The following is a 22,967-nucleotide window of genomic DNA, read 5'->3' on the forward strand; positions in this document are numbered from 1 at the left end:
ATGGTGGACACAGTTTCATGCGGTGTGGTCCAGTTGAGCTTTGAATCCCATGTAATCGGATTGTGTAACTCAGTAAGCTATTATCATACTGAGTAAACTTTAGTCCTACTATAAAAGTATAGGGTGTATCCAGGTTGTCCATCCATTTTTTCATCTCATTTAAGGAGTTAGCCCAAAAATTAAGCATATCCAAAGCCCAAGTGGATCATATCACATAGGCCCACAGTGATGTTTAATTATCATCAACTTATTCATAAGACCATACCGATATGGATGAAGGGAAAACACAAACATAAGCTTGATCCAAAACTTCCTTAGCCCCTGAGAAAATTTCAACAATAAATGTTCAATTCACACTGTTTCCTGTGGTGTGGTCCATTTAAAGTTTGGATATGCTTCATTTTTGGGCCAAAGAAATAAAATGGTCTGTTAATATGGATGGACGGAGGGGATAAAATACATAAATCATGGTGAACCTCCCAGAGTTTACTCAGTACGCAGCTCAGCACGCAATCCGCTTCCAGATCGGATGAACGGAGTGCCCGTAACTCGTGCGTCCGTGGGCCCCACGGAGTCAGGGCTGCAGCCCGTCCGCGTCCGGGATTGAAATTCATATTCCTACGGGTAGCCGTTGCATTTCTCTAGTGCTAGCACCCATTTCGGCTCCTTTCCAGAACCTACCGCACCTGCGCACGTTAGCAGCGGTCCCCTTTAATGGCACAGTCGAGGAGGTTGCTGAAGCTCTTGTTTTCCCTCCGCAGGTACGGAACCGTTCGAGACAGAGATTTGATAAATGCATTGCAATCCGAACTGAAATACGAGCAATCTTCAAACCCTTATCAGGTAAAAGAAAAAATCAAACCCCAAATTCCAAAGAAAACTGTGCAAATTTTCCATTTATGGAAACCCTAGTATCTGTACGCTGAGCAGCCTTTTCCATTTATGGAAGATCCGATCTGCATTTGTATGAAGTTTGGAACCCTAGAAATGGTCTCAAATTGCAGAAACCCTAGCTAGTGTTGTTTTTAATCCGGTATGGTCAGACGCGTCTGACGGAAAATGCAGACCACACACTGTGGACATGGCGTATTTACACGGCAATCCAGACCGTCCAAATAGCTGACCCTGTTGTGGATGGAGCATGACCTAAAAATCTCAGCGAGCAGATGATGGCTACCATCTGAATTTGCCTTGTAAATGTGGCTTGTTCAATAGTTTACTTTTTAACCATCCATTTGTGTGCTGCCAATTGGATGGTTAGGATTGCTCGACCGATGTGGTTTTCGGGCTATGCTTCATCTGCTGATGTGCCACATGATTTCGATGGACTGGATGGCCATGCATGTGTGCCACATGCGAGAGAGTCATGACCATTTTGAAAAGGTAACCAACCATAGATGGCGTAGTTACACAGCAATCGAGACCATCCAAATCCCTAATCCTACTGTGAATGGAGCATAACTTAAATCTCACTGAGCTGATAATGGCTACCATCTGAATTTGCTTGATGAATGTGGCCTGTTCAATAGTTTGCTTTTTAACTATCCAGTTGTAATCCACCAATTGGATGGTTACAATTGCTCAACCATTGTGATTTTTGGGCTATGCTCCATCCACGATGCGGCACGCAGTTTCAATGGACTGGATTCTGGATGGCCATGCATGTGTGCCACATGTAAGAAGATAAGTCATGGCCATTTTGAAATGGTGGCCAACTACCACTGGAGTCTTTGGTCCATGTTCAACTGCAGTAAGTACTACATGTTTTTCTACGATATGGTCGGGTCGTGTCATAGGTACCATTGCTTCTGGTTTGAGATTCACTAGTATAATCCAGTCAAGGAGAAACAAAAGAAGCAATTTGCGGCATTTGTATTGGATTCGCGCAGATCATCAGGTTAGGGCACTGTGAATATGCTTGCCTTGAAAATCAGGTAGGTGGGTTTGTGTCAGTTCCTAGAGTACATGTATGATTTACTAGGGTTGACCAGGTCCAGGTCTCGTTTTTGAGGACTTGAACCCAGATCCAATTGGGTTTGAATACCACTTGCTAGTATTCCTGGTATCGCCGGTATTATCGATAATATCGGCCAATATTACCTGCATTGCACCTCAGCCACATAGAAACTGATGTAATATAAAAACTACATTATAAAGGTCGATATCATCGATAATATTGCCAATATCGCGAGATGTCAGCAATAGCCCTTTGAAATAAATACATTGTATTGTGGATACACATTATAACGGTCGATATCATCGATCATATTGCCGATATCACAAGATGTCAGCAATAGCCCTTTGAAATAAATACATTGTATTGTGGATACACATTATAACGGTCGATATCATCGATAATATTGCCGATATCGCAAGATGTCAGCAATAGCCCTTTGAAATAAATACATTGTATTGTCGATGCATATGATGATATTGTTGATATTATCAATAAGATCAATGATACCAACATTAAAACTTATGAAACTCCATAAAAAAAACTGTTTTTCAAAATTTGTGGAGGGATCTCTTCCTATGAGTGTTTTAAATTAGTGCATTATATGTGTTGATCTATTGCATTATCTTTTAAAAATTAGTGTATTAAAATCATATTTGTAATTAAATATTTTTGTTTGACAACACATTGTTTGGGCCCTTATACAATGGAAACTTGTTATGTGTAATTTTTTTTTGTAATATTTTGAGTTCGAAGTGCGTAAACATGTGCCTTTTTCAGCCCATTTGAATCATAAGTGGTTTTGATTGAGCTACTTATGCCTCAAGTAGCTTATCTTGGTTTCTACTTGTTCAACAAGTATGTTTAGTTAACAGCATGATCAACCAAAAAGTAGAAAAGTTCGTTTGCTTTTCAACATCCCATAAGTAATTTTTAGGTCTCTTCCATTAATCTCTCTTTCTCCTTTTTCTCTTCTCTTTCACCTTTTTTTTTAATAGATTTGTTAACATCTCTTGAAGTTTCACTTTAGGGCCTGTTTGGTTTTCCAATTTCATATGAAATGGTAAATGAGCCATCATTATAATTTTGGCTCATAAATCAAGAGTCAAATCCACTTGTAAAGGAAGTAGGTTAAGTAATTTGTAATCATTACATTTTTCACATTATAAAACTAACATTTTTACAGTGATTTTTGGGTATAACAAATAATGTTAAAAAAAAAAAAAAAAAAAAAACCATTACTGTAGTCAAATGTAAGTGATGTCACCACACAATTACAAGAGTAAATAATCATTACCCATTTACGTCCATTTACTGTTGTAATTGGAAAACCAAAAAGGCCCTAAAAATCTACCTTTTCCCCAATTCCTCAATGTTTCCCTTAAGACAATGATGCATTCGTTGGTATTTGTGTATTATCGATGATGTTGTACATATTTCCGTATCCCAAGGGACTACTACATGTAATGATAATGATTCTTTGAACACTGCCTGTCTCTTACCCATCGGTTTTTTGGACCTTGGTCTTAAGTCAGTTTTGTTTCAAATGAGGACATTTATATGCTCGGGCTCACCCAATGGATGGATTAGATCGCACACATGCCACTTCAACACATGTGGTGTGTAAATAGGATCCTTATGTGCATGCGGCTTAGCAAACATCGTTCTATTGATACACGAATTGATACGTGCATGTAATATTCCTGTTAAAATTAAATGGACCTGACCAGGACGGATTTGAATAGGGTCTGAGATGGTGAACCTGGCCCGAACTTGACCAGACCCAATCTAAACTGGGTCCAAATTGGTGGACCAAACTCGACCTGGTTTCTAAATTGGTCCAAACGATTTGACCTGGACCTGTTCAAATCAGGTTGGGACCATTAGGTACTCACGGGATCTGGGCCCATTAATAACCCTAATAAGGCTGGTCCACTCATCATATGGGTTGCATGTGCAGTTGGGTTAGACAAAACATGATCAACAGTCTATTTACACGTGCGGCTTAATTAATGAGCAGACCTCTTATCTTGTGCCCGGGCCTGTTCACGGTGCCCCCACTTGCTGAGTGGCCCAGATCTTGTGCACGTGCCACATTCACAAGCGTGCTGCAAACCGCCACCCCAATCTCTCAGTCTGTTACAAATTTCTCTAACTTTTTGAAAAGAATTACCAGTTATTGACAATATTTCAGACAACTTTACTGACTAACTTGTTAAGTATTCATTATATGCTCATTAGATGCTGCTTATTTTGAAATTATTTACAAATTATAAAATAATTTAAGAAAAAAGAAACTCAACAAGACATTTTTTTCAGGAAAAATCTGGAAAATTTCCCAAATTGCAATTAGTTTCCGTGTGGAATTAGTCATGAATCCGATCTCTGTAAGGTTGACCTCTTGTGCAAATCACCCAACATTTCAATGTTGTTTTTAGGAAGAATATAGTTAGATAAACCAATGAAAATGACACAAAACAAAAGACTTGATGTGTCACCTTTTGTGTTGGGGAATGGTAGGGTAGACATGAGACCTTCATTGGCAGTTTGCAGCAGGAACCACTTGTATCAAAAGATGATGCCATGTGGTGGGCCTTTGAGACAACCAATGAATGTGTGTTCTATTATGTTTTTTCCTCCCTTCGTTAAGATGGTTCTGATCATATTGCCAGGTTGCCATTCCACTCAATGGAAATCAATCTCATGTGTAGAAGAAACTCTGGAGATAGACTTTATTTTATTATCTTCTTTCGACTTCCAAATGCTCCCTAAAATGCAAGAGAATCAGTTTGTTGTGGAATTTTCACTGTTGGATCATGACACGGTGATCAGGTGGTGGAGCCTAACAGCAAACCGAAAAGTGGGTGAGGGCCCCCCGATGATAATGTTTTTACTTATATCAGTTAGTGGTCACTTGTTGCCCGATGTTAGATCATGAATCATGATCTGACAGCGATCATTCCTTTATACCACATGTTCTTCATTTCTACGTTACATACTAGTTCAGTTGTCAACTACAACAACAACAAAAGAAAAAAAAAACATCTTTTTTTCTTTTTTTTTCTGACGCCCTTTTGAATTCTCTTACATTAAAAACCCTATGAATTCAAACCATGGCTTGATCATTTGGCATGTGCAAACTGTTGTGCTGCAGTAATCCTGTAAAACCATCTTTGGTAACATATGCAGATTGGCTCTATCTTTTTGGGTTACAAGTCTTCCAATTATAGTAACCATGAATTCATTAACAGAAACATCTAGGTGGCTCTTTGGGGGATTTTGTGTTGGATTGGGATGCTCCACAGTCACAAGATGTGGTTTTAAGGAGGAAATATGGCATGGGAGAAGAGATTGCAGTTTCTGCTTTGTTGGGTCCTGAAGCTTTTGAAGAAGAGGAGGGAGCCTTGCCAAGAAAGGCTTTCATGAAGGTGTGCATGAGAAAGCCCGGTTTAAGCTCTGTCTTGCAGTTCGATTGTGGTCTCTTCAGTCGAGGTGCTGATGGGTCTGATTTCGATATCCGAAATGCTTATTATCTCCAGTCAGTGGGTTTAGGAGCTTTGGACTACAAAGGCCCCTCGTTCAGGTCAGATTCGGGACTTGCATATGCAATGACCTCCTTTCTGTTTTTAGAATTATATGCAGTGTGGCTTTTTGTTATTTCTATCTAATTCCATATGTGCTACATAGCATCATGACAAATATGGCTGAGATTTTGAAAATCTCGCGATATTATTGCGGAATTTTGATTAGCCAATATTATCATGATGATACTGCAAGATTTTGAATATCTTGGCAGATTTTAATTTTTTGTGATTTTGTCACAAAATTACTGTGATTTTAACAGAAAATTTGTTACAAGTAAAAATAGTTCAGTTTATACTTTTATACCCAGTTTTTGAAAATTATATAGTAATGTATAATAAATATTTTTTAAATATTTTATTGTCAGCTAGATTTTCCCAATAATATCATGAGAAAAAGTCAAAATCTGAAAATCTCCCTAGAAATTCCCGGGCTTAGAAATTTCTGAGAATGAGATTTGTCAGTATGCTACATAGATGCCTTGCGCACATGCATAAATATTGCTACAAACAGTGATTTTTTTTATTTTTGCTTATCTTGGGGTGGATTCTTCTTAGGGAGATGTCAAGTGCATTCACACAATAGCTGTTCGAAAGTCTGTGAGCTTTCTAAGTGCACTTTCCACACTTGCTGATATGTGAAATCCAAGCTGCTCATAGAGTGGGGTCTGTGTAGGTACCCCCAATGTTCGAAATATCGGTATCGCGCAATGTATCGCACCCTTGGGATACAGATACGTATCGGTTATCGCATGGGTTATATTGTTCATATCGTGTAATTTATCGCACTTTTTGGGAAACATTGGGAAAATTGTTGAATTTTTCAATAAAACTTTAGGGATTATTTAAAAAGTCCCTAATACACACTTTTAAATCATAAAACCTCAAAAAAGAAGTGGACATAATAGGTTTCCTTTGTATAGGGTCCTAAGCTTTGCGCTGTTCGATTGAACTAAGACAACTATATTCATTATCCACCCCGTCCATCCGTTTTTTCATATCATTTTAGGACATCATCCAAAAAATGAGCTAGATCCAATAATCAGGTGGACCATACCATAGGAAACAATGGTGATTGACCATTAGTGGGCCACAAAAGTTTGGATCAAGTTGATAATTGTTTTTTCTATTCATTGAAACTTATGTGAAGTTATCAATGAATTAGGAGCCTAATAAAATATAGGGAAAATCAAGGTGCACCCTAAGAAGTTTTTAATGGGACCGTGTTCAACCACCACTATTTCCTTGAGTATAGTCCACAGTTGAAACCTTCCCAGGGCCTATAGTGAAGTAAAAGAACAAATATCATCCAACCTGTTCATAAGATCACACAGACATGGATGAAGGAAAAGAACAAATATCAGCTTGATGCAAAACTTCTTTGGCCCTCAAGGATATTTCAACGGCAGACGTTTAATTCACACTGTTTTATGTGGTGTGGTCCCCTTGGGCTTTGGATACGCTTCATTTTGTGGTCTAACACCATAAAATTATCTAGTAAAAAAGATGGACGGAGTGGATACAATGCATGAATTATAGTGCGCCCCACAGAGTTTACTCAGTACGCGATACCATGCAATCCGCTTCCCACCACATTGGCAACACCAGCGCAGTTGTACAGACGGCTCAAAGTTATATGGGCCCAACAATAATGTATTTATTATATCCACACCGTTCAACCATTTGGAGAGATCATTTTAGATCGTGAGATAAAAAATGAGTCATATCCAAATATCAAGTGGACCACACCACAAATAGCAATGTGATAGTGATTCTCACTGTTAAAACATTCGTAGGGCCCACCATAAATTTTATTTTCCATCCAATCTGTTCATGAGGTCACATAGACCTGGATGAAGAGGAAAAACAAATATCATATTGATCCAGAACTTCTGTGACCTCAAAAGGGTTTCAATGGTAGATGTTTAATCTCCCATTGCTGTCTGCAGTGTGGTCCACTTGATTTTTGGATCTGTCTTATTTTTCGGCTCAAGCCTTACGACGAGCTCTCCAAATGGACAAACAGTTTGGATATAACGCATACCTTATGATGGGACCCACAAAACTTGGTGATGTCAACACACTAGTCAACTCAGTGGTGTGTTGTACACCAACCAACTGTAAAAAGGGCTCGGACGCCCTTTTTTTCGACACAGATAGGGTTTCGGCGTTCCGGAACCCAAAAATCTCTCCCAAATCCCATTTCTTTCGACGCAGAGCTAAAATCTCTCCCAAATCCATGATTTCTCTGAATTTCGCCCAAATATTCAGATTTCTCTGGATTTTGATAGATTTCTCTTACATGACCTGGAAATGTCAACTACGGCCCACCATTTCCATTCAAAAGCTACTCTCTTAGGCAGATTGAATAGGTAAGAGATTTTTTCTATATATGGAATTTTTTTTTATATATTTTTGGAATTTCTGGATGGGATGCAAATAAGATGTCGTGGATGTTGCACGGCTATTGTCCTACGCAAAAATCTGCGATATCAAGCATTATTGTGCAATATATCGGCGATATCTCACGATATTTTGTGATATATAGCACAATAAATGGAAGTTTGGCAAATTTTCAGTATTTTCGGGGGTTTCGTATTGCTGACTGCCAATACTATCGACTGATATTATCAATATTACAAACACTGGATACCCTTGGCCTTGGTGCTTAAATCAGGCTGGTCTAATCAATTGGAGTGACCAATGAGACAAGCACATTGACTGTTGATCATTTGCCATTCTTTTTTAGCCGTCCATTTCGTTTCACATGTGTGAGTCATTGGATGAGTGGACCAACCTTATTTGTGCCTCAAAGCATCTACACATGGATGCAACTTGGCGAGTGGCTTGGTCCCAAAAATTGGAGCATGTGGCAATGATATGCCCCATCTTTCCCTTATTATTATTTTTCCATGTATAACGGCTGAATTTTATTAAAGAGGAAACATAAACAAGAAAACGGTAGAGCCTCAGCTTCTGTCATTCTAGATTATTATCAACAATCATGATGGAATTCCCGTTGACCCTTTCTAGAATAGGGTGTTGGCTTCCTCATTCTCTTCCCAATGCACATGGGAGAAAGAGACATCGAAATTGATCCAACTATCCTTAACTTCATTGATGAGGTTTGCAACCCTCCAAATACATCGATCTATACCATGCACCACACGTCATAAGCTACCCCCCAAAAAAAAAGACATGCGGTTAGGAGTATACGATGCATATGTAAATTTACCTCATCTTTAATAGCAATTCATTTTCTGGTAGAAATGATAGCGAACCATAATAACCCCCTACAAATAGACGATTAAAATGATTGATTGGACCCAGCGTTCGAAGTATCGGTATAGCTACAATTTTCGCTGGTCGGGGATATGGAAACAATATTGTTATCGCCGATTTCCGAAAATTCAGGGAAACATGAGGAAAACAATGGATTTTCAGTGAAACTTCTAGAGATGCTAAAATGCACATTTGCATATTTAAGAATCACATAATAGCAAAAAAGACGCATATTTGCATATTTAGGAATTAAGGGAAAATTGGGGAAAATGGTGGATCCATCAATGCATGCATGCACATGCATACATACATAAAAGCACATGCATGATCCATGAATCCATGTGTGCACGCACACACACACACATCCATCCATCCAGTCAACCAACCATCCAACCATCCATCCATTCATCGATCCATCCATGTGTATACACACAGACAAACATGCATTTCATCATACAACCATGCACCCATAAAAAAATTTGGAATGCCAATTCTTTTAACAAAAAAATAATAATTTACAAGTGACACATGGAATTTACACAGTTGAAAATATTGGTGATATCAATGCATTGGCAATACAAGAGACGCTTGGAATTTACACAGTCGAAAATATTGGCGATACTCGATGATATATTGCCGATACCTGGAATTTCTGATACTATCGGTATTAGTGGTGTCACTACCAGGCCCAACATTATCAGCATCACCAAGTTGGAGATACAGATAATATCAGGGATATTTTGATAATATTGAGGATACTCCAAACAATGATTGGACCTAGTTTTTTATAAGTGATCTTGACTATCCATTTTATAGGTGATTGATTGTAATCTTAGACTTGTCCGAGTAGTGTGTTTTTTAGCCACGAAATGGATGCTGCACCTAATGGATTCAGATTGGGAGTTTGGATTGTCTGAGTGACGCAATACAACTAGGAGCACTATAACTTAATAGTGCTCTGAGAGTACTAGATCATTTTTCTGTTACATAACACCATTATTTAAATATATTGAGGACATTTCAGCAAATCTGACTTCTTAAAAACCACCATCTGACATCGACAAACATCTGCTTGGTGATGGGCATTACTGTACAAACAACTTGTTGTGGTTTCAACTTTTCAGGAGATTTGCTGCAGCCTGCAGTTGCATCGATTGGAGGAAGGCCTTGAATATCATTGACTAAATATTTTATAAAACTGCAGTAGTTTAGGAACTTTTTCTGACATAATTCGCATGTCAGTACTTGAAGAATTAACTGCTGAAAATTGGTTCCTTAAAGAAATTGGAGCAGGTTACTTCAACTCTTCAATTTCGCTTCATTGTTCAAAATATCTGCGTCAAGGTATTCTGTAACGGTAACAGTGGCCATTACTGGCACCACTATTACCCTTTATGATACGGGTTGTAACGGCTGTTACGGCTCCCATAATGGCCACTACGGTCTCTCTCTGTTTTTATTTATTTTTTATTTTTTTATTTTAATTATAAAAAAAGAAAACCGAAGAACCTGTATCGACCCTGTAATAGACCATTACGGGGGGCGTAACAGGCTGTAATGGCCTTTACGGGTCACTTTTTCTGTAATGGCCTTTACGACCATGTAACGTGTAACGGCTGCCACCGTTATCTTTACGTAACAGCTGCTACCGTTATCTTTATGTAATGGCCTTTATGGCACACAGTGATCTGCATGCAAAAGCTGCATTCATGCTATACATGAGTAACATGGTTTGACAGCTTGGTTCTCATTGCACCATGGAAAGTCTCATGCTCTATCATGATTTCTGTTCCTTTCTATCCACTAATTGAAGGGTTAGGATTTTCTTATCTGATGCATGGACCATCTGAAGTGGGGCATCATGTCTACAGACTGGATTCCTGAATTTGAGGCCCCACTTGTACAACTGAAAACCCGAACAAACTGTACATAATGTTTAGTTGAGCACTGTATACTACCTCAGTACCTCTACTATGCATTTTCTACTGCCTCTTGATTCCTTCTTTTTTAAGCCCTCTTCTTCATCTATGCAGGTCTTTAGATCCCGAGTTGCAGAAAGCATTCAAAGAGTATCTGGTAGCAAGGGGGATTACTGAAGAACTCACTAATTTCCTCCTACTGCACTTGCATAAGAAGGAGCTGTTGCAATACGTAAGCTGGCTGCATAGACTAAAGACCATGGTCGTGACGGATGCATGACACGTGATCTCAGCAGATAGCAGTTTTACTCACAGGTGCACACTGCTTTCTTTCTTTCTTTCTTTCTTTTTAAAAAAGAAAAAAAATAAGAGGAAGGGTTATCCTCTTCTTTCCATCTCATGTTGTAACTTCAAAAACAAAAAAAAAAAAGAATTCAAATTTTGCAGGTTATTGGCTTGATTTGAGATCCAGTTGTGAGCAGCGGCGAAACAATTGATCCTTATATTAATTACTTGATTTATCATCACCGATGTGAAAGACATTTTGGACCATGTTTTATGGCACAAGGTAGTGATTAGGGTTGTTGATTTGGTGGGGCACCTTGTAAATGGGCCATAAGCCCTAATACAAGTCATAACTTTCTGGTTGAATGTGGATTGTTTCTTTTGTAGCCCAATATAGGATAGCCATCTCAGACCAATCCCCTTTCTTGTTGGGATATGGGCTTACCCATGTCGTGGTCATCTGATCAACATTCCCAATCACCACATGCTTCCTACACCTGTGATATGAGGAGGGAGCTACATGGAACTTCTATGACTAGAACTGCATGTTATCATTCCTTGATATGTATGGTATATGGTCGGGTAGGTTTGCTAGCATAATGCACAAGCAATCTAAAGTCGGTATGACTCATTTCGACTCGATAAGAAAATGTCTTTTGGGGTGAAGGTGAGTCACTCGGCCAAACCAGCTCAGTTTTACCGAAGGATTTAATAACGGCAACGGCCAGCGCAACAGCTGGATGTTCAACGTTTATGTTATGCGCCGTAATGCCCCATATGGCCGAATTATATATGTGTGTGTGTGTGTGTGTGTGTGAGAGAGAGAGAGAGAGAGAGAGAGAGAGAGAGAGAGAGAGAGAGGATTCCAAATATGTATTACTTTTGATATAAATTATTGTAAAAAATTAACCTAAAACTCAATGATCCGTCAAAGCCATAATTTCGGAACTTGCGGTGTTGGTTGTAAATTAAAAATTGAATCGATTATCATGAAATATATAAGCTAGGTGGGACACTAGGGTTTCTTTGAACATGGCGGCTAAGGTTTCGCAGAGCTGGATTATTTCATAGAAGGACATGTGATGCAGGACGATTAACCACTTGCTCTAAAAGCTCAAATTGTTAGAGTATGGCGAATTAATCCCTTTATCTCATAGTCCAGGCCCCACATCTCATGCGTTAAGACCTCGACTGAACCCCCCTCGTGGGCCTCAAATCACATGGGCTGCCCACCTGGAGTGTCCACGCATCCCACTGGCTACCCCACTCGAGTTCGTTGTGAAATGCCTCTACATTAATCACCCCCGGTGAGGAGTATCAAACATGAGACCTCTCCCGTGGGCCCTAAATCACATGGATCACCCACCCTGAGTGTGTCCCTGCATCCCACGGGCTAACCCACTCGAGCCCGGTGTGAAATGCCCTTGCATTAATTACCCTCGGTGAGGAGTCTCGAACACGAGACCTCCCGCTCTGATACCAATTAGATGCAGGACAATTAACCACTTGCTCTAAAAGCTCGAAGTGTTAGAGTATGACTAATTAATCTCTTTATCTCATAGCCCAGGCCCCACATCTCATGGGTTAGGACCTTGGGTGAACCCCGTCGTGGGCTCGTGGGCCCCAAATCACATGGGCCACCCACCCTGAGTGTGTCCCCACGTCCCACGGGCTACCTCACTTGAGCCCGGTGTGAAATGCCCTTGCATTAATCACTCCCGGTGAGGAGTCTCGAACACGAGACCTCCCCTGTGGGCCCCAACTCACATGGATCACCCACCCCGAGTGTCTTCACATCCCACGGGCTACCCCACTCGAGCTTGGTGTGAAAATGATATTGCATTAATCACCCTCGGTGCACAAGACCTCTCGCTCTGATACCAATTTGATGCAGGACAATTAACTATTTGCTCTAAAAGCTTGAACTGTTAGAGTATGACGAATTAATCTCTTTATCTCATAGCTCAGGCCTCACATCTCATGTGTTAGGACCTCGGCCGAACTCCCTCGTGGGCTCATGGGCCCCAAATCACATGGGCCACCCACCCCGAGTGTGTCCCCGCATCCCATGGGCTACCCCACTTGAGCTCGGTGTGAAATGCCCCTGCATTAACATGTCTCTGACAATGTCAAAGGTTGGTCCTAACTCACTCAATTCCCTCTGTTGCACCGACCATGTGGAGATAATGAGAGAAGTGGAGAGGGAGAGATGTGAGAGGAGAGTTAGAGAATGAGAGGGGTAAAGGAGAATGGGGAGGAGAGGAGAGAACGAGAGAATTAGGGAGGGAGAGAGGGTTGATGGGTTTTACTAAGGGAGCTGTAGCTAGGTGAATTTTAATTGCAAGTGTGGTTTATTGAGGGTATTTTCATCGATACCAAAATATGTAACTAGTTTCATATGCGTTTTTATAGTAGGTGGTGAAAACTTTAGGTAGTTTTTTTTTGGAAATAGTTTAAAAGTTGGCATTCTTTTTGTTCACAAACCAAATGAAATTTGAATGTGGGCTGTTGGAAATCTAATTTTGAATGTTCCACTCCATCCGGACAGTTTCTCATGGTGGCCCTAATAGCACAACATGGCTTGTTTTGGTTATTGGACCATCTTAATACATGGGCTGCAATGGATTGGCGAGCTTGAGCCACAATGGAGGAAAGACAAACTCCAAACTTGCTAGTGTTCATTATGCAGGAAACATTGATTTAAGGGAATTGAAAAAACATGATTCAATTTTCATAACCTTTTACATTGCATAATTGTAACAAAGTCAACTTAAACTCCACGAGTTATTGAAACTTAAAAGTTGCCTATAAAATTTCCAAATTCACGATGTTGATTTTAAAATTAAAAATTGAATTGATTATCATGAAATATATGGGCCACATAGGACATCTAATGGATGAATTATCTCCCCCATGGATCACCCAATGTGGACGGCTGTGATCTCATGATTTCCAAAAGCAGGGAATTAGGTTGATTATCAGGGTTTCTTTGAACATGGGGGCTGAGGTTTCGCAGAGTTGGGTTACTTAAGAAAGACTTCTCTTTGGGTTAGTCCTCTGCGAAGAACGAGGGGGGGGGGGGGGGGGGTGTTTATATTACAGTAAGATTAAAGTCTAGGATTTTTCGTTCTTAGTAAATTTTCAGTCAGCCCCTCTTCATTGCTGTAATTTCGTCAGATGAACAGATTGGATCATTTAATATGACCTCAGATGCAACTACTATAGCAATACATGGGGATGCATCCCAAATACCATGTTTTAGGACTCAACTCAATCTCAATCAAGGGTATGTTCACCGAGTAGAACATTCCTTGTTTCATCTCTAACTAGGAAGCCATAGAAAGCAGTATGTAGATGTAGGCATGTAAGCATCCTCAAGGGGGTATTGATTTGAGAAAAGACCTTGTTGGCTTTGTTCCTATGCTTTGGGGCGACCAGAACAACTTTACTGACTCCTAAGGCTATGGTCAGTGTCAAAGGCCAAAGTCCTATGTTCGTCAAGGGCTACCCTGATAGCCAGGTGGCAGTTAAGGCACTCTCCCCGACAAGGTCTCCTGGCCAGCAAGGGCTGCGCTCTCTAAGGTCTCTCGACCTACGGTCCCATCGCTCACTGCGGCCTTTGTAGGGATAATCTCGGCCTCTCCTATGTGTTTGTTTTGATGCCTGTTAATGGGCCAACTGTAAATGATTTACAGTCTGTGTTTGGATGCTGAAGAATGCATGTAAATGATTTATAGACAGTAAATCATTTACAGCTTTCAACTCCATTGATATATAGGCAAAAAGCTGTGATTTCATTTACAGCTTTCAACTCCATTGATTTATAGGCAAAAAGCTGTGATTTCATTTACAGGCTTTCCATTTACAACCTAATGGCTATAAATGAAAAAGACTGGCTCTCTATTTACAAGACCTAAATAATTTATAGGCTATCCAAACACAAAATCATTTTCTTGTAAATTATTTATAGCTTACAGCCAAATAGAACAGGCTGTAAATGATTTACACCAGTAATCGTTTTTCACATAAACCATATACAGGCATCCAAATGACCCCTTAGTTCGTCTGCGAGTCAACCTGTGGTTATCCCACCATATGTAGAAGTTATTCATCTGTTCATGTACCATTGCGTTATCCCACCACATGTAGAAGTTATTCACCTGTTCATGTACCATTGAGTTATCCCACCACATGTAGAAGCTATTCACCTGTTCATGTACCATTGCATCTTTGGGCTGACCGTGGACGCACCGTGTTGTGTTGTGTATGTGCCATCTAACCGATATACATGGCTAGGCCTATTTCCACCCTTACATACATGGCTGCCTTGTGATGCTTCTATAGCATCCATCGTATGACTCATGCTGCACAAGGCAGAATTGAAAGGTACACCTATGAGTGAAGAAGAAAGGGAACATCAGGCCATTCATTAGGTGGGGCCTACCATTAGCATCCCCATCTCATAGTCAAAAACCCGTCTAATAAACTAATGCACACACCACCACGAGCAGACAGGAAAAATATCTAAGCCATCCAATAGGTGGACCTCATAGAGTAGATTTCACCACACAAAGATAAAGGTAGTCCATTCAGTAGGTGTGCCATGATATTAGATATTAGAAATAAATTAACTGGTTAGGGAATTTTGACTAATTTTTGTTATAACAGCGGTTCATGCATCACAAGAAGAATATGATACATACCTAGCATCACAAGAAGAATATGACACATACCTAGCATCACAAGAAGAATATGACACATACCTAATGTTTAGGGGCTGACGACGATTGATAGTGGCAACAATGTTGTCGGAGATTGTGACAATTTGCGTCAATTTTTTGACAAGAAGATTTAGGTTCTTATAGATCTTGATGTCGGCAGCAAGTCCTACCCATTATTAGACTCGCTGTTTTCATCAGCTTCACACATCTCCTTTACAAGAGAGGAAATCTTAGTTTGTTTTTTTTTTTTTCAAAAAAAAACTAGGGGTTTCAATGGCCCAAGCTCGAGCCTGAAAAATCAGAATTTTGAATAGGCCCAACCCGAAATAGTTCAAAATATAGGTGGAGACCTACCTCCGGCCCAGCCCAGCCCAGCCCATTGACAGCCCTAAAAAAACACCCCTATGGTATGGTACATAGTGGGGGCAAAGAGTTGTACATGCTGCATATCGTAGGCTCCACTTAAAACTATCTCTGATAATCCAAGTCGTCTATTCCGTTGCCCCAACAAACAATGCCATAGGCGAGCTAGAGAAAATTCTGACATTCTCCCACTCAGTCCACTAATAGCGTTGCCTTACATGTAATAGAATGGTATATCTAATATATTCTTACAAGCTCGAAACCTTATAAATAAAAAATAGTACCTTGAATAATCTGGTCCACTAAGCGTATTGGTATGGAACCATGGCACTTTTCACTACAATTATTGCAGTGGGATTAAGCACAATTACACACAACAATATTCCCACGCCATAGATTTTGGAAATTAAGGAGCTCCATATGAAAATCTCATATCTAGTGTGGCATTCTATGTAGATTTTCAAGCGTCCTACCGCCTCGAAAACTTTAAAGTATTCTGTTCACTTATTTAATTATGCGCATGAAAATTTTACTTTAAGGAACAGAAACCATAATGCCATAAAAAGAATTGAATTGTCTACTATACTGAATAAAACTGAAATAACACATAGCTGGAGTATCTATATCTTTGACTAATTAAATTTATTCTTAATGATAACTAATCCCATATCATTCACTAACTTCTTGAATGCATTTGGAGGTAAGCCTTTGTTAGTGGGACCACAATAATCAATTTCATGCTAATGTGTTCTATAGACACTAAATGACCCTAAATTCTCTCTTTCACATCAGAAATCTTAAGTTTATGAACTTTGACTTAGACAAACTTATGTTGTTGTTGAAGAAGAATACCGCCAGTGCTATCACAGTAGATTCTTATAGGCTTGGAACTGAATTCATAACTTGAAGCCTTGCGATGAAGTTTTGTGACTAGATCGTCTGACATATGGCTTTATAGAAGATGATAAAATTTTCTTCCATGGTGGATAAAATCGAAAGTGTCTGTTTTGCATTCTTCCATGAAACAGCTCCATGAGCCATTGTGAAAATATATCTTGATGTAGAGCTCTTGCTGTCGAGGCACCCGATGAAGTCCGAATTCGTATATCCAAATGACTCCTATCGATCAATCCGTTTATATGTGAGATTGAAATCATTTGTCCTTTGCAAGTTTTACATCACTTTCTTTATGGCTCTCTAATGATTCATTACTAGATTCGACATGTATCTCCCAAGCATTCCAACTACAAAGGTTGTGTCAAGTCGAGTGCAGACTTGTGCATACATAATGCTTCCCACTGCATATGTATATAAAATATCTTGTATTTCCTTCCTTTGAAGATCATTCTTGGGACACTGTAAGAGGCTAAGCTTGTCACCCATGATGATAGATGCCTCTTTTGGTGCATAACTTTGCATGGCGTATCTGCTAAGTATCATTTCAATGTAGGTTTTCTGGGATAATCTCAAAATACCTTTTGCTCTGTCACAGTATATTCTATACCTATGAAATATGACGCGGCGCCAAGATCATTTATTTAAAATTTCTGTAATAGAAATCCCTTAACATTGCCCACCATTCCGTTATTGTTGCATGCTAATAGAATATTATTGACATATAACACTAGGAAGATGAACTTACTCGCACTTATTAGCGGTGTTTTCCTTAAAACCATATAAATAAACCACCTTATGAAATTTCTAGTACCACTAACGCATTGCTTGCTTTAGACTATAGATGGACTTCTTTAGTTTACATATCAGATGTTCAGATCCATGGATCTCGAAACCTTCAAGTTGTAACACATACACATTCTCCTTTAATTTTCCATTGAGAAACGCAGTCTTTACGCCCATCTATTTTAGCTCAAGATTGTATTAAGCCATCACCGCCATAATAATATGGAAGGAGTCCTTAGAGACTAGTGAGAAAGTGAGAAAGTCGCTTTAAAATCAATATATTTCCTTTGTGTGAACTCCTTAACGACTAACCAGGTTTATATCTTTTAATCTTCCTTTTGGCGTCCCACTTGATTTTATACACTCATTTACAACCAATCGGTACCGCCCCTTTAGGTAGATTGACTAAATCTCATACGTTATTATTATAAAAGTCATTATTTTTCATAGACTTTAGTTCATCTTCCATGGCATCGATCTATTGAGAGCAGTTAACACTTTGTTTGGCTTGTGTGTAAGATTCAGGGTTATCTTCCACACCTATGTTAAACTCATGCTCTTGAAGATACACAGCATAATCATTGGGTATTGCCAACTTCCTCTCCCTTATGAATCTCTTTAATGTCACTCTTTCCTGATTATGTGATTCTTCTATTGCGGGAGTAGCTTGTGGAGCCTATGATCGATCTCCCACCAAATCCTCATTTATAGATAAGGAACAAGTTGATCGTCTCCTGTAATTAATACTGGATTAGTCATCCTTTGCTCCTCAAAGACAAAGTTCATAGGTTGTGTACCAATATTGTTGTCCTCAAGAAAGTTTCCAATTATTGATTCAACTATTCTTAGGATATGAGAGGGACAATAAAATTTGAATCTCTTTGACCTTTCAGGATAACCGATGAAATAGTCATTAATGGTCCTTGGGTCTAATTTTCTTTCCCTCGGGTTGTAGATTCTTACTTTAGCTGCGCAACCCCATACATGGAGATAATTAATACTTGATTTCCTTCCCATCCATATTTCATATGAAGTCTTACTACAACCTTAGTTAGAACATGATTTAGGATGTATATTGTTGTCTTTAAGGCATCAACCCACAATGATCATAGAAGGGTAGAATTACTAATCATGGACTTGACTATATCCTTTAGGATCCTATTTCGTCTATCAGCCACACCATTCTGTTCTAGTGTACCAGGCATGATATGGTCCTATTTTGCCTATTAGCAACACCATTTTGTTTTAATGTACCAGGCATGATATATTGAGCGATGATACCATGTTCTTTTAGGAATTTAACGAATGACTTTGGATTTTGTCCTAATTCGTCATGTCTACTACAATATTCACTACCATAGTTAGATGTAACGACTTTAATTTTTTGGTCAAATTGATTATCAATCTTAGCCCTAAAGATTTTAAACATATTCAGGATATATGATTTATAATGTATTAAGTATAGTTACGCATAACGAGAATAATCATTTATAAAGGTAATAAAATACCTTCGTCCATTTCAAGAAGCCACATGAAACAGACCATATATATCTGTTTGTATCACGTCTAAGAGGCCAATACTCCTTGTGATACCCAACTTCCTTATTCTTGTCTGCTTTCCCTTTATGCAATGTACATAGACTGTAAAGTCCATGAAGTATATTACACCTAAAATTGCTTTTTTATAACAAGCCTCTCAATTCTCTTGCAAAAAATGTAACCGAGTCACTTGTGCCATAACATGGAGGAATTCTCCTTAATCAATTTTCTTTTTATGCTAACATTCATGTTCTCATTGGTATGTATAGACTTTGATTGGAGGTACAAATTGTCGAGGTATAACTGATATGGGTCATTTACCGATGATACAAGGCCGATGATATCTGACCCACGTGACAACACAAACTTTCCATTTCATAACCACTAGCATCGAGTTGCGATATGGAAACCAGACCATGTTGTAGAAATGGCACGTAAAAAGTGTTGTCTAGGTCTAAATAATGCCCTGACTTCAACTTCAACTTATAAAACCCTACATCTTTAACCTTTGCCTGAGTGTTATTTGCCATGAGAACAATCAACAAAATGTTCTCAATTTATTGGTTGATAGGCTCTTAATGAACGTATGTATGGAATTGGAAACATGAGTCATGGCATCTGAATTGATCCACCATGAATTTTTAGGTGCATCAATTAAATTTGATTCCAGGCAGACAAGAATTTTTTGTACTAGTTTCACTAATAGTTACTCTTTTATGTTTGTGACCCTAAAGATTTTTCTAGAAGTTGATTGCACCAAGATTTCACTTGAATCATGATTTAAGTAATTTTGGGAGATAACATTCATATCTCTATATAATAGAAGGATTTAGAAACTCACATAAGAAAACATTCCATTTTAAAACTTTATCTAATTGACGGGACGGTCAATCGAATTTTTCTAAGATGATGGCTCTAAACATCAAACCTGCATGTGAAACATAGTGCATCATTGCGGTTCCTTTTTTTGAGTTGAGGGTGCAATATGCGAGTGGTTCTCACAACGTGAGGCTGTGAGTGCCAATAATGTGAGTCCAAATGGTCCAACACCTTTGTAGCGATATGGCCAATTTGATCCACAATATTAACATCATCCACCCCATCCCGTTTATCTCCCAACTAGACTTCGAATTCCTTTGGGTTGAATGCAGTCTATTTATAAATAAACATCACCCAAAACAATCCTCTAATTCATGACAAGGCGCACCATTGATTCTAAGAATCGATTCACGTCTCTAGTCGCCATCACTTTAGTGGAACACACAATTAAATACGCTCACTAATCCTATGAAACTGGGATCACACCCAATCCACTGCCCTAAATGGATATTCTCATAGCCCACAGGCCAAGAGGTGGGTAACCAGTCATGATAGTCATAAAACTGGAATATGAACAAGTCGCTTTATTAGTTTTGGACCCTTTGGATTGGTCGGACATAAACCCGTACCTTGGTCTAAAACCACAAACTAAGATGGGAACTTAGGCCTTAGTGATCATCATAACTTGAACCAAATTATTTAGAAATAATTATTCTATATAATTCAGTCACAACATGGTTGAAATGAAATTCATGCATTATCAAAATATAAAAGTACATATGTAAGCCAATGCAGTGTATAAACTAATCTTGAGAAAGCAATATTCTTATATAAGATAGGCCATGAAAACAGGCTTGAAATACAGGTCTTTTATCTCAAACAGGCTCGACCACAAGGTGCCAAATGGACTTAATTTCAGACGCTCGCGCTAGATACCTACAACTATATCTATCGATGATAAGCAGTTAGATGGATGGTCCCAATTGATACATCAACCCCCCACGTGCACCGGAATTCCATGTCCGCACACGTGGGGAGAACACTGATGAATGGTGGAGTGCAAGTGATTAGATGGATAGCATCTGTGCTAATAACATGGGCTGGTAAATCAGGTTATTATATAACAAGTGCTTTCATAATCCTTCTAAGCCCTGGTAAATCAGGTTACTATGTAATGAGTTCTTCCACAATCCTTCTAGACCCTGGATATGTTCAAGGGAACCTATAAACAAATGATCTAAACGGTTGATCTGGTGGGCCCTGCTTGGTGATAGAAAACCCCTTTACACTTTTATTTATTTATTTTTCTATTATTATTATATAAACATGCTTGTGCAGATGAGCCAACAAGTGGGCCCCACTAACCAAAGGTCAAGCTAACAATATTGATATGTGCAAAGAAATCGAACGACTACGAATACGAAATCATATAAATGGCATATATGATCTGGCTATCAAAACGGTGCAACACATCTTGATCAAGGGCCAAACCCTATGAGGGCTGCATCCTGGACGGGCGTGTTTGGCCCAACGTTCTGGATGGAACTGGACGGTATTAAGTGGGATTTGATCCTGATATCCATCCAAGAGTATATTTGGATGGCTGGATATTACTAGATTGTGGAACGCCTCGTAAACTGCACCGGCTGCCCTAGGGATTCGTTGAGTCCCTCCTTCGGACTTCTCCCATCCCTCAATACAGCATGGGATGCAGGATGGGACCACAGGCGGCCCACCGTGATGTATAACTCCAATTCATACCGTCCTTATGTAAGGTCCATTTAATATAGAGAATTGGACCAAAACAAAGCTAGATCCAAGGCTGCAGTGGACCACACAGTAGGAAGGAGCGATGCTAAGGATGCCCACTGTTGAAAAAACACATGATGTATTGCAATATATTTTGCATTTCCAAACATTCCCACGAGTTTACACCTGGAGGATGGCCGAATCCCATCACCCATCCAAGCAGAAGACCCGGATCATCCCTGGCTCTTCATTCCACTGGAAGTCCTGGACAACCACTGACAGGCCTCTCATTACCTTAAATCTAATTCCATCCTGTTTAAGCCACTCTAATGCAACAATGCATGAGGACAACCACTGACAGTCCTCTCATCTTTAACCTGTGTCTCATATGTTACTCCCAGGGCACAAAATCAGCCTTAAACCCATGTCATGAGGACCAAACTACAACACATCATTAACCATAAGGTCTTAATACATTAATTAGCAGGTGGATCGCCTCACATGAACTGGCCCACAAGGCTTGATTTCAGCAGAGAAGAAGACAACAATGGTTGCCATGGACTTGCACCAACCAATCAATAACGGAGCACATGAAAGTGGTCGATTGCACATGTCGTACATGTAAAGCGCTTAAAGATGGATATAAGCCATACGGCGCCTATGGTTCAATGGTACATGTGGTACATGTATGGTATTAGAATACAAGGGTGGCACATGTTGCACATGACACACTGCAATGTGTTGAACACTCAAATGTGGATGAATAAAAGATGGGCATGGCACAAGTTGTATATGTGGCATAGTGGCACAGGTATAGTGCTTTAAGATGGATATGAGCACATGCTGCAAATATAGTTTTTGATATATATATATATATATATATATATATATATATATATATATATATATATATATATATATATATATATATATATATATATATATATAAAATTAAGGGCTTGTGCCATACTACAACCTGAAATATAATGTATTCCCAAATAATAATGAAAGACACTCAGGCATGGCATTCTATTAGCTACACAAAATGCATATCTTGCATAGCCTTGTAATTAGA

The 22,967-nt window shown here is 39.2% G+C and overlaps 1 protein-coding gene across 3 annotated transcripts; it reads left to right on the plus strand.

The window, feature by feature from the left end:
- The first annotated feature begins 559 nt into the window (after positions 1 to 559).
- LOC131251216 (mitochondrial acidic protein mam33-like) lies at positions 560 to 21,435 on the plus strand. 3 transcript variants are annotated; one of them, XM_058251813.1, is made up of 5 exons: positions 560 to 843; positions 5,206 to 5,382; positions 5,494 to 5,537; positions 10,851 to 11,051; positions 21,027 to 21,435. In XM_058251813.1, the coding sequence occupies exons 1-4, from the start codon at positions 715 to 717 to the stop codon at positions 11,014 to 11,016; spliced, it is 516 nt and encodes a 171-aa protein (XP_058107796.1). In that variant the 5' UTR covers positions 560 to 714; the 3' UTR covers positions 11,017 to 11,051; positions 21,027 to 21,435. The 3 variants fall into 3 exon arrangements, with proteins under 3 accessions (XP_058107796.1, XP_058107794.1, XP_058107795.1); XM_058251811.1 differs by having other exon boundaries at positions 565 to 843; positions 5,206 to 5,537; XM_058251812.1 differs by lacking the exon at positions 21,027 to 21,435 and adding an exon at positions 13,570 to 13,849 and having other exon boundaries at positions 565 to 843; positions 5,206 to 5,537.
- Positions 21,436 to 22,967: the final 1,532 nt, after the last annotated feature.

This window comes from Magnolia sinica, chromosome 7, assembly GCF_029962835.1.
Source record: "Magnolia sinica isolate HGM2019 chromosome 7, MsV1, whole genome shotgun sequence".
NCBI lineage: Eukaryota > Viridiplantae > Streptophyta > Magnoliopsida > Magnoliales > Magnoliaceae > Magnolia > Magnolia sinica.